General features: G+C 31.3%; 1 protein-coding gene across 1 annotated transcript in view; it reads right to left on the bottom strand.

Moving 5' to 3' along the window:
• The window catches only part of LOC148608652 (equilibrative nucleobase transporter 1-like), a 110,431-nt gene that overhangs the window by 16,044 nt on the left and 80,242 nt on the right, over positions 1-14,145 (bottom strand). Inside the window, exons 3-5 of the mRNA XM_088546054.1 lie at positions 4,621-4,667; positions 1,080-1,249; positions 701-872 (exon numbers count right to left, since the gene is read on the bottom strand). Coding sequence (XP_088402180.1) covers positions 701-872; positions 1,080-1,249; positions 4,621-4,667 — 389 coding nt within the window. The remainder of the gene's footprint in view (positions 1-700; positions 873-1,079; positions 1,250-4,620; positions 4,668-14,145) is intronic.

The raw sequence follows: 14,145 nt of genomic DNA, 5'->3' as shown, positions 1-14,145 counted from the left end.
ATAAATCCAATAAAAGTCATTTTTCTAGACATTTGATATTTAGGAGTTCTAAATATAGTTATAATACTTATAGGTGGGAATACCTTGGGTCGTGTAAAACGTAAGACGTTTTTTTTTATTATGATAATTTTTTTAAATTTTGAAATATTTGTGCTGAGGAATTTCAGTGGTAAAAGTACTGTAAACGTATAAAAGTCAATATTGTGGCTGTGGACAGATCATTGCGATAAATAATTCCCATGAAATTGATTTTCAATACTATGAAACGCTTATTACACTTTTTTGAAACCGCGAAAATTTATTCTCAAAAATATTGTTCACGGCAAAATCCGTAAAAATTAACAACCATAAAAAATGATTTGTTTACAGTAATTTGCAATAAAACATGCATAATTCAATATTACAAAAATTGCAATAGGTGCTTCATCCAAATATATATACTGTGGAAATATTTTAATTCTTGGATACCAATTTTCGTGGATTAGGGAGGAAACACATGTTCGCGGATTCTTGAATTCGCGGTGTTTGAAGTTTTCAGTATTCATATCAATGGAAATCTCCTTTTCGTTGGGAACCATATTTTTTGTTTTGGCTTACCCACGAAAACCACAAAAAATAGTACCCCATGACCAATAGTACTGACAGAGTAATGTTGTATTGTCATTGACTTTAGATTTTCAAAAAATATCTATTGCGTTACCTTCAGGTGATGAGCGATGACGGGATCCATTCGATGCTGTTCTACCCTCTCCGTAATCTGCTGGAAGAGGCCATGGAACCTTGGTTTTTGGTAAGAAAGCTATAGTGGACACAAGAATAGGTACAACACCCATCGTCATAAACATAAAAGATGTCTGGATGTCATTCATGGACTGCAATTAAAGTATATATATTTATTTTCAAGCTTACATTTTCTTTGGTATCACAACTATGATGATCTGTACTTCCAACTAAAAGTTCATATAAATTCAGGGCTATATCGACTTAATTGTTACTTAGTACAATAGGAAAAGTAAAAATGATACTAATATGGACAAAACATTCAGAGTCTATTCACACAACTACAGTTAAATACTTACCTTGATACATAGAAACACAATGGCACTTGCGTTGTAAGCACCAAGCAATGTAGACATAATAGTGTACCGCCTGTCACCAAAAAGGTTAGAAATCTGTAGATTTGTCAGCATTATTACACACCCAGCAACAGTATACATGCTAAACGCAGGGATGACTAGCCAGGGAAATGCTAAAAAATATATATACATATGATGTTACAGTATCATGAAAATCAAGCAGGCTGTTAATCAAGTAACTTAAAGATGTTTGCTGTCTTCTTTAATAATAACAAGGATTTCAAAGGGTGGGAAATCTTATTAAGATTTTTTTTAATAATATAAGAAAAAAATGATGGGTCAGTGTGCTCGTTTTTTTTTTCTTTTAATATGAACATTTGAAACTTTGGCGATGAAAGGATTTCTCTTGGTTTTCCTTAAGCTTTGTCTTGGTAGGTATCTACCTAAAAACCCGAAAAAAATAATACAAAACAAAAATAACAAGGAATTCATAAGAATTTTTCAAATAATATTTAAAGGCGTGTGTAATGAAATTATCAGTTGAAATATAGGTATCACTAGGAATCACTGGCTAAGACTAATAAATGCTATGAAATGGATGAAACCAGTGAAGATGTACTTGTCAGTCATATATCTACTTGTAATTGCAATAGAGTCTCTCAACATTAACCACATAAACCCCTTCGCTATTTGTTTGATCAAAGTTGTGAGCATGTACAATGTGTCGAAAACTATATTTCAGTCATTTGACCATAGAAGTCTTTTGAAATGCCCAAGCAAATGATTCTCTTTCTTTTACTTTACTTTTAAAACTATGGGGTAAGCTAAGTAGCCCTGTTAAATCTTAGACATTAGATTTTGATCGAATGAATGATGGGATGTTGATGCCAGCATGTCTTAGTCTGGAATCGACAAAACTAGTCATGAAGGAAATACGAAATATATCATCGGCCAAATAGACTATGCAGTTTTATATGAATAGACATAAAACAAGCTAAACAGAAGTTCGGAATTTCAGTGTCAATGTAATGTTACAGACACTAAGAAGTAGTACTGCACAACTTTAGTGATCACGCAAAAACTTAAAGACAAGATTTCTTTTTATCAGAGATATAATTTTAAGACGAAAACTAGTATCAGATAGTACAGACAGGAATAGAAAAAAAAAGAAAAAAAACAAGAAAAAAAACGGAGTTAAGGTCGGGAATATGATAAAGTTCTGTTGGTTGGGACAAATGACAAAAGGCTGATGTTGCGGGAAGTATTGTGATGGCAAGACATTTTGAACGGCCCAATGTGTTCAAACATGTTGTCGCACTAGCACACGAAGCCCTAAACAACATTGTTTTCGTCTTCAAAAGGTATTACATCGATTGTTTTTTTATCAGAGGTAAACAGAAAAGAAGAAATTGTGGATAACAATTAATTTATGCTATCCTGTTTTGTGTCTCTACGAAGACGATGATAGTGATTAAACGTCTATGTAGTGGATTCCTAAACTCCACAAGAATCTATACAAACAACGCTACATAGCTTGATCTGCAAAATGTACCACCAGACGTCTTTCAAAACTTTCAACTTCAATACTCACAGCTGTCAAAGAGAGTTTGTAGTCCTACCACAACACTTGTTACTCCTGTAGTTGTATCAATTCAGTGTGGATCCTGAAAAAATTCGACTGACCTTTTGGAGACCCTCAATTCAAGATTATTATCAGAACATAATATCATTAAAACCTATGATTGATTTGTCAACACTGCATACTTCTTTTCCCTATACTCGGCTAAAATCCCGACTCAAAACATTATACATTGTTCCAAAGATGATGGTACACCTAGATACAAATATATAGTTCTTGGTAGAGATTATTCATACTTTATAAAAAAGATAACTCCAAATCATCTTCCAAATAAACAACAGATGTTTTCAAAATGCTGGACCTGAACTTTTTATCGACGCGTTTTTCAACATCCCTTCAGCACCTGCGAATGGAGTGTTCATATCACAACTCATACGTTATGCCAGAGCTTGCCGAAACTACGTAGACTTTTTGTATCACGCTAGAACTCTAACCAATAGGCTTCTGGTTATGTTGCTACAAGATTGAAGTCATCACTACAGAAGTTTTATTGTCGTCATCATAAAGTCGTTATGGTGTGTCCATCTCCACCATGAAAACTGATTTATTCAACGGGTCATAGTTTTCCTTTCTTCGTTTGTCTACCCCGGACTTGACTTTTTATGAGAACTCGGCGGGTGTTTCTAGAAAAGAAGAGGACGCTTACCCTACCGGTGCACCTGGTCCTTGCTTCCAGTGTTTAGTGGAATCCGGGTTGCTCATTTGCTTTTGTTATTTTGTATGTATGGTTTTAGTTACTTTATGTTCTTTGTTGTGTATGTCTGTTTTCCATGTCTGGTCTTTGTCCTGAATTGCATTCTTTTGATTAGCGCTATAACCTGGGTTCCTTTGATTAGCCTTCCATGCCTGGTCTTTGTCCTGGATTGCATTCTTTTGATTAGTACTATAACCTGGGTTCCCTTGATTACCCTTCCATGGCTGGTCTTTGTCCCTGGATTACATTCTGTTGATTACCGCTATAACATTGATTCCCTTGATTACTCTTTTGTTAAATCGTACGTCAATAATGTTGATAGAAGCATTTTGAAACTAATTATAAAATATAATGCAAGTGATTTATTTTTCTAATTTTTGCCTCATTTTGTTGGGTACATAATAACATTAGTTGTAGAGAACAACTGCCTATAATGCATTGTTTATCATAAAATCAGAACAGTAATAAAATTTTGTTGTGATAAATGCTGAAAGTTGCTTGAGACGCAATAATTCTTTATGGAACTCATATTGGTTTCTATTAATCATCAACATATTTCTTAAATCATAAGAATAGTCAAAGCATATTTACGTAACTAACTACATGAGATTGTTAGAACTAAGTGTATAAGTAACAATACTGTACGTGTTATAAAATGTGAATCGATTAATTGCAAAAACGCATTTAATCGTAATTATATTTGAAACCTCCAAACTATTTTATATTTGATGCTGTCTCAAAAAGGAAGCAAACAAGTTAAATCAGTATTTCTTTTATCTGACGTAACACAATCTCGCACACTGTACACATATAACAAAACAAATCAGAGACGACATACACAAACGTCAAACGTCCACTTTTACAACATTGTTTGTATTCTACTTGCTGTAAATCAAAATGCCAAATGAGTCTGTATCTATTTTCAAAGTTCATGTTTTCCATGGAAACACTGGAGAAGTGATATGTGTTGGTGAAAGAAATATGTTATCGCTCATTCTGCGTTATATCATGCATCTTGCAATCAACAAAATCTTAACGGATTGATTGAATGGCACTCAGGGCCACCTGCGTCTGAACTAGTTGAGACTAAATTCAATTAAGGAAGTACATACGATATTGCTCAATCAAAACCAGTAATTTACATGATTAACCATATTCAAGCTTAAACTGTTAAGTCTTTCATCAATAAGATGTATATTATTTTCACTTACCGGAGTTTGAAAACGTCATCATTAAAGTTCCTATGATGAAAATCAATCTGAAAGAAAAAGAAAGATATCTGAAAAACAACATTATTAAACAAGGGAAAACAAGAGAAAAGATCTTCCGTTTGGAAATCTTTATCCCTGTTTTCGTTTTAAAATGTCAAATTTTTCAAATATTTAATAAAGGTATAAAAACATTGAACTTCAGCTAATGATGGGTCTTATTCCTAGATATGGTCCTTATTTTGCCTCATGAAATTTTAATTGGACTTTTAATGAAATTGTTTGTTTGCCCTTTAAGTATGTAGTTTGTTGAATCTTGATATGACATATGTTCATTGTAATTTATTTTTTTTATTTTCATAAAAATGCCGCGACCTGAATATTTTTGTTTTGTTTTTTTAAGCCATTTATTTCGCCTTTGCAAAACAGTATCGTTGTAATAATATGTTTGGCACATATATGATTTTGCATTATCAAAAAAACAATCATTTGGTCTTCTTATAATGAAGAGAATTTTGACATTCAGTATTAGGTATATGTACCGGAGAACGACTTTTGGTCGTAATGCATAATATGATCGAGCCGATTTGATAAACATTGCTGACAGTTTGGTGTTTGTGTTGTGTCGAATTTGTAATAACTACGATATGACAAATAATGACACACAACTCTATAAATAACACGTTGTTTTATGTGTTCTGTAAGTCTAGACTTTGCTCCATTACTGCCAGATTCTATAAATGGAGACCAATATATTTCAATTTCCTAATTCCATTATAATCCTACTTATGACACGAAACTTGGTGATAATGTACAACACATCAGTTTCACGATATATCTAAATTCTTTTTGACAAATTATTTCTCAGAAGTCAGAAATAAGACGGAAAATTTACTCACCGATATTACTTATTATAAATGTTATACATTTTACTTTCAGTCTAGGAAATATGAACATTTTGTGCAGTGCTTTAAAGGTTGTTCCAAATTATGTTTGTCAATGATAATTTCAAAGTCACTATTTTATCATTATTTTATGTTATTATTCCTTCAGCTAAAATTAGGTGTTTCAATAATTCGCATTTCATTGTTAATGTTTCAACATTGTATGCTTATGCTAATTGCACATTGTCGTCTAATTCATAATGTTAATGAGGTTTACTATCATGTGTTGTCATGAAACTTATTGACTTATAACCGTTATCCGATAATGGTATGGCGGTCAATACCAACAAAATATTTGACATGAAATTAATCAGGTTCGCAAGGAACAAGGAAATCTTGCCCTAAATTACGTTTTTATTATTAAGACAGTGAGATTTTTTTTTATTAAAGCCGTTGATTATTATCTTTACAAAATCAGTTACTTCAAACGATATTTTAAAACAAAATTTAAACAGTTTTTTTTTTATTTTCCTATATATTCTATTTATGGATATTTGTGGATTAACTAAAGCAGTCCGTGTTTTTTTCGATGTAGTGCAAAAATGTTTACCAACCAAATATCAAATTCAAGCCTACATCGGAAACCAGTACTTTCCTTTATTTGACAGGATCAAAAGGAATATTTCAGTTTATATATGCTGTGAATTAGATAACTACCATCTTGCATGTTAAGAGCGATAAGTAGTAAATCGTGGTTATATTCATGTCAGAGAAGTAAGCATGACCAGACAGTTATGTATTATTCATCAGATTATGACTAAAAGGAGTTTAATGATGGTAAAGAGTTTAGAAGTCAACAGAAATTATTTATCTGACACATGGATACAGCAGTTGCATTGTACGGTCAAATTTTCTTTTTGATATCAATCGGTTTAAGTGGTTAAAGATATTCTGACGGAAGTGACAAAATTTGTCTTCACGGAAGTACAAAATTGCGGATGCGCTGTCTTGTATTTTTATAGGTCATTGAGCCCCGTTCGTCTTAGGCACAGCCTAAAAGTATATAATTTTGCAACAACAAAAAAATCAAAAACAAAACCTAAAACAAAACAATACAATATTATGACACGCAACTGATAATATTACGTTATGTATGTATAACAATCTTTTTTGTGAAGTCTTTATGTCTTTTGTGAGCAAGTGCGCTGCATTTTAATGAAACAAGAGTAATCAAGGGAACCAAGGTTATAGCGGTAATCAAAAGAATGTAATCCAGAGACAAAGACCAGACATGGAAAACAGACATAAACAACATAAAGTACATAAGAACATAAAGTAACTATAATCATACAAAAGCAAATGAGCAACTCGGACTCCAATAAATACTTAGAGCATGGACCAGGTGCATCGGTGGGCTAAGCGTAATGGAAACAGACATACACAACACAGAACATAAAGTAACTAAAATCATACGTACAAAGTAACAAAAGCAAATACATATATACAAAGTAACAAAAGCAAATGAGCAACTCGGACTCCACTAAAAACTGGGAGCATGGACCAGGTGCGTCGGTAGGGTAAGCGTCCTCTGCTTTTCTAGAAACTATAGGCATTTATTTTACTATTTTTGTACTTTCCCTTTTGTCCAATAAAACAAAACTTTTGGCACGTTCTAGAAATGATAATTGATAATTAAAATTTCGCTCAGAAAGATAAAAGTGCACAAAAAACATGGACGTAAGTTATTGGCCAATATAATCTTAATATGGTGGGTTTGATTGAAATATTTTATTTTATTCTTTTATTCTTTCTTTTTTAATTAAGTAAAAGAACACGTCAATATTAAAACATCAGATCGCTGTTTTGTCGTTTTGATTTTATTTCCGTTTTTGTTGGTGTTTCTTTGTTTGTTGTTATTGATATATTTAGGGGTCAGTACTTTGCATGCTAATCAAATTTGTCATTGTTTCTAATCCAGATCTTTTAATAGACTTTCAACTTACATTTGAAACATTTTATTTTCTAGGTCCGAATTTATGTGTTACTTTAATACTATGTCAATTATGTAAATAGAGGCTGCAAGAATATCCGTGGTTTCAGGAAAATACTAACTTGATGAGAACGAACAATTCTAATTGTAGTTGGTTATTCGGAAATTTTCACTGATCAAATCACTGTAATGAACCATTGTTGGAATAACCGGACTTCACTTTGTGATTAATTTAAGCTTAACAAGCCTATGGCTATAAAAGGGTTAACTTACAAACGAATAGTCATAGTTTAATCTTGAGTAATATTGGAGTCGTTATTATTTCTCGTTGATTTTGTTTATTATTGCTGTTTGGAAGTAGCTTTCTAAACATACAATATGTAAACATCATTTTAAATCGCTAATTCGAAATAAACACTATTTTCTGTTGTAAATCGAGTGGGACAGATTGCGTAAACTTCAAGCAGTTGCCCATTAAATCAATTAAGTCTTTCACCTGGTACAGTCGAACCTCGTTAAATCGAAGTCGAAGGGACCATGCAAAAATGTTTGAGTAATCCGAGGTTCGAGTAATCCGAGGTCGAGGATAAACCGGAAATACAAGTAGTTTGGTCAATGATTGTTTCTGTATTTACATCATTGTTGAGCTTGTACATGTACTTCACTTTACACGGCACTTCGTAATGTCTTGTGTTTCGTATCGGAAAATATTTTTGTATGTTGTATATCATGTTTGAAATACTGAACGGCACCGAGTATTTTAGTGAAATTTCTTTATTTGCTTTCCTACATCAAAAACGTCGTAGTTCATAACATGTTGCTTCGTTTGATTCATAATCATGAGTATCGTCAAACCATGTGTTCTACATTATTACAATAAAATTTCAAGTTCACTAGCCAAACGAATGTAGTTCAAATACCCTTACTATCATCTGTTTGATGTTTCATTAAATAGTCAGATACCATTGCAGTTCATCAGTTTTTATTTTTTTTAATTTTTATCAAAACATCCGATATCACTGTTAGTGTAAATTCCGACGTGTTCTTAATACAATTCGTTTCTTTTAACAACACGCGCGATTTTAAATTGATTAAATAAACCAATCAAACCATAAAGAGTGTCAACAAATTAATTTTAAAAGCCACGCTAATCGTTGTTAAAACACACTTCGATCATGGTTTGTAATAAATCAATCAGATTTCCGACTAATTAGTTGACTTCAAGACATCAGGGTTAATTAACCTCGAAGTCCTATCGAGGATACTGATTGATTACTTCGAGTTATCCGAGGTTTCGATTCATCCGAGTTCGAGTCATTCGAGGTAAAATTGTATTTTTTTAAATTTTTATCAAAACATCCGATATCACTGTTAGTGTAAATTCCGACGTGTTCTTAATACAATTCGTTTCTTTTAACAACACGCGCGATTTTAAATTGATTAAATAAACCAATCAAACCATAAAGAGTGTCAACAAATTAATTTTAAAAGCCACGCTAATCGTTGTTAAAACACACTTCGATCATGGTTTGTAATAAATCAATCAGATTTCCGACTAATTAGTTGACTTCAAGACATCAGGGTTAATTAACCTCGAAGTCCTATCGAGGATACGGATTGATTACTTCGAGTTATCCGAGGTTTCGATTCATCCGAGTTCGAGTCATTCGAGGTAAAATTGTATTGGAGTAAGGGGAGTTTTGCTGGGACTTTGTAATTAGTTCGAGTTATCCGAGATTTCGACTAATCCGAGTTCGACACATCGAGGTTGGACTGTATTTTTATTTTCCTTTTGTTTGAAATGAAATTTAAGTTGCGTAAAAGAAAAAAAGAAAAAAAACAATTTCAAAGTACAATTCAAAACTAGCCTTTCTGACCAAGTAGCTGAACACATGAATAAATATAATGAGATATATTTCATCAGAAAACGGCAACAGATTCACGTAACTACGGTACACAAAACTTCTAACCATTTTTGATTTAATATGTAATCAAATATTGTCTTTAACAAAAAGGTATTTCACTTAATATTACAATACATTTCGTTCATGTTAAAGTGTATATTATTTTAAAGTATACGAATTCATTTGAACTCGGGAGGAGAATTTACTACAGATTTAATACATGTAACTTTATTATTTGCTTATCCACCACAGTTGTTTCTCTATAAGGCGATTTCAGTCAAACCCACAACAAAGCTGTTGAGATTTACTGAAAAAGAGTTGTTTGTTTTAGAAAATGTATAGCTCATAGAACGTAAACGTTCAGAAGTGATATTCATACTTGCATTATTTGTCATGTTTATAGAAAAAGTCATTAATTAACAAACGAATATCGTAATTTTTGGGGGGAAAGTTAAACTTTTCATCAAGATTCACAGAACCAATATTGGTAAAATATTTTTTTCAAAGACACCATAACTTGAACTTTTATATTTTCTTCTTCACAAGCAATAACACTGCCAAATGTTTAATACTATATTCACTTCCTTCATGAGACAGACAAAAAAAATCAATAACAAAATAAAATGTGTAAAGAGCTGCACCTTCAGTGGATAAAAGTCTTTAAATCTTTAATTAACAATTGAAGTACATAAAGTCCTCCGCCCCCATTGGCTCAAACATTTAGGTGTTTTTTTAAAGGCAAACGTACAGCAATCATTTTCAAGAAAAAGTTGTTGAGAGTCTTACAAAATCTTTACGACCCCTTTAACTACTAATGCAAATAATAAAAAAAACAGATTTAATAAGCATTTTTTTTTTCACAGAAAATTTTTAATAATTGGCGACATTAATATAGACTTTAAGGGGTAAATTACCTTTTTCTTGTGCTCATTCTAGTGTTCATTTCTACAAAGGAGTTTACTATTTTAAAACGATCGTTCTAAATTGATATTCAGCGCACGTCCATATGACTTAAATTCTCTTTTGCACATTTCAGTTGTTTCTTTCATTAAATGTATTGTAGTGAAGTGAGCATATTTAGTAATAGAAATCTCAGTAACAAGGAAAACATCTGTTAGACAACTGGATAACACAACAAATATTCTTATAGATAAGGCTAAGTTGTTTTTACATGTCATGTTGATTAATATCCGAAACAAGTACACTTTAAATAAACCTGTGGACCGATGAATCAACTCACATTCGCAATGTCGTTGGTACACACTTTTGAATGCTTGAAAATCAGAGTATAACTTGTGCTTCGAGGAGAGACTAATCTAAAACTATATTGTCATGTAGAACAGTACTTACCTCAAGAGATTTACAGTTTTTAAAAGTATATTTTCATTTAACAAATAAAATCAACTCCCATGTTCATATTGATAATAAAATTGCCATGAGAAATGGATACACACAACAATTAGACACAATATTTTAGAGACACATAATGATAGGTAATCATTTTAGTGCGTTTCATCATCAATTATTGAACCCTTGAGAATACTGACATACGAGATCTCTATTAGCTTTTTCAGATCAAATAGTATTATTTTTTTTCAGTTCTCTAAGGAAGCTACATTTGAACTACAATTTTCATAGAAATTAGATTTATTATTTGATATATGTTTGAGTTGTGTATATATGTGGGCGAATGTTAGGAGACACGCTGTAAAACACCAAAAGTATTTGATTAGCGTATACGAGGGCTTCGTGTTTCTATATCTAAGATTTTGATATGTGATGTAATAATGTCCCTACTTTTGATTTATATCCCTACATGTAGTATTCACTACGTTTCTTTTTTCTACAATAAGTGATGTAATGATATTACAAATATATTTGACCTATTTTGCTACTTTTATTAGTTACTTATTTTTATTTCATGGACAAAATTGCACAAGAACAGTCGATTGATATATAAAGTGAGCAGGATAAAACATACATTTTATACTACACTAAATGCATTGTCCTCTCATCATTTGACACTTCAAGGTATTTAGATAAGAAATGTTGATGATCGTCCCAAACCTAATCCATCGATAACCTAACACACACGTTCTATCTAGATTTTCAAATCATCGAACAAAATAAAGTATATTTTATTCCTTTTTATGCTTATCAACTTGTTGCAGTGTGATAAGCCTTAAACCATTGTAACCATTCACACTCACGCTGTATTAGATGTGTAAAATTATGCATCGAGTTCTACTTTTTAAACAATTGAACATGTATTACAATGGTATTAGTCAAGCTTAATGAAGAAAAAAATACTTGAAATTCCCTTCATTTCGTGAGTTTTTTCCTTAAGTATTTCATTTCAAGCGGTTTTTAGAGAGTTAATATTGCGGAAGCCATACTTGTAAATTGTTAATTACAGTGACTTGTGATTTGCTTCATGTGACGTTCGCAACGTCATTATCTTATCAGAACAGTGTGATAAAATATTATAGAAATAGTTGAACTTTCTGTATTATTTGTTGATAAATTGATGTAGGAATGATATGCTGATCAAAAATATCATTAGTGCCAGCTAGATGTCTGAATAAAGGGTCGTTAAAAGGTCACATATAGGAAATGCTTGCAGCAGTGCATCTGTCGTTTACTTCTATTTTTCATGTACCCGTGCACCTGGTCCATGGGCCCAGTATTTGGCGGATACCAAGTTGTTAATTTGCTTTTGTATCTTTATAAGTGTCATTTTGGTTATCATGTTTTTCTCTTGTTCTTTGTTTTATGTGTGTGTGTGACTGTTTTCCCTGTCTGGTCTTCAATATTGGATAGTTTTCAATTTATTTCACCTCGGATATTGTTTCGTTTGATTACTTATCAAATCAATCCGTTTTTGGAAAATGCAAATTTCAATTGTACAATTCGATTTTAAGTAAGATTTATTTTTGGCATAGAGTAAAGTATTTTATCAATCTTTTAAAAATAAGTTTGTACACCTTAACTAACCCCTTTGTTCAATTTTCAAGATTATACATTCTGGTACTTTTCTATTATATTTAGAACGATAATTTACTTGTTTGGAATGTATGAAAGTGTTTAATTAGCAATCACATTGAACTTACTTATCAATTGAATTACAGTTTCGTTATCTTAAACTATCTTCTATCGTTTCTGCTTAACGTTGAGTCCAAACATCATAACATTTACAAATTCATATGGCAGTTGAAATGAAAAATCTACTCCGTCCCCAATACAGAAAAAGAGATTTTATAGAGAATATTACATTTAGTACTATTAACTTGTATAACTCGGAAACGTAAATAAAAACTAGATTGAACTTAGTTAAGAACGTAAGTTTTGATATAGTTTTACAGTGTAAAAGACATTAAGGTAAAGTAAAATGTTTAAAAATGGGCAAGTTTCAGTTTTAAACATTTTCTCAAATGTCTGGTTTATGCCGTGCAACTTCAAATAATTGACTTAAGTTAATGAGATATTTACTTTTATTATTTATTTTAAACAGATGATATGGCGTTTTCAACTAAGTAGAACATAAAGTGTATTTTTTATTATTAATATTTCAAATTTACTTTGTTCATTTAAGATTTTCTTTATATCATTAGTAAAAATATATCCTTCCATTTTCGACAGAATTTATTATATTCTTTTCATATGAATATGTAAACAAATAAGTGGGAGTTTTTGAAAACTTACATATTTATTTCGGTTTAAGCTTTCCACAATATGGTTGAATTTTAAATCAATTACCAGCCTTAATTTGCTTAAAACGCAACACATTTTATATTTAAGATATTTCGTTAATATATATGAAATGACCAATTGTTAATATTCTATTTTATTGATAATATTTCTAGTTATAAGTACTTCTGGCATACAAACAATCTTTAGAAAAAATCTTCTAAGGTTTTTGTTCTAATTCTGGTGAGTACTTAAAATACATATGCAGCATACGGACATAGGAATGTATAATGAAGAGGATATTACAAAATCAATTACGGCGGATCTCATGCAATATTGACACTTTATGATGTTCTAATAAAAAATAATGTCGAATTTTCTAATGTTACAATCACAACTCTTTGCACTCTACATTGTTGTTTGTACACCAAAAATTATGAAATTTTAGTTACAAATATTTCTTATGAAAATGATTTGTTTTTTCAGGAACATATTTCATAAAATTTAATTAAATATATTTAAATTAACACATTTACAATAAACTAAATTTCTTATAATGAAATGATTACATTTAAAAAGATCATCGGACATCTATTATGGACATTGTTCATTACTTGTGCTTACTTTCGAGTCTCAAGACAATTTTATCAAATGTTGCAATATACAGTATTTTACAAATGACGATGTTTAATTAAATAATAGAAAAAAACACTCTGTAATTTCCGAATTGTATCATTTTGTTCTAATCATGGTCGATTCCTAGGCTATTCATGAACTCATTAGTCAGACTTTTTTAACCACAAACTATTTATAGCATTTGTAATTGACCGACATTTGCCGTGGCGCAAAATTTTAAATTTTCGAAAACCCTTAAACATGGATGTTTCTTTCCTGGTATAAAACACGGGGCTACCATAATGTAACAACGTTGACATTCTCCGGAATAACATATAAGTGCTGGTTTTGGCGTCCTATTTAGATATTTGTGGTTAGTAATACTTGTATACAACTGAATAGTAAACTTGATATATCGTTCTAATGTTGATGATACGACATTAATACA

Source organism: Perna viridis, chromosome 9 (assembly GCF_037379345.1).
Source record: "Perna viridis isolate PV_CMFRI_1.1 ecotype Kerala chromosome 9, ASM3737934v1, whole genome shotgun sequence".
Lineage (NCBI taxonomy): Eukaryota > Metazoa > Mollusca > Bivalvia > Mytilida > Mytilidae > Perna > Perna viridis.
The sequence above is the reverse complement of the archived record's forward strand: the minus strand, read 5'-3'. Positions and strand labels throughout refer to the sequence as shown.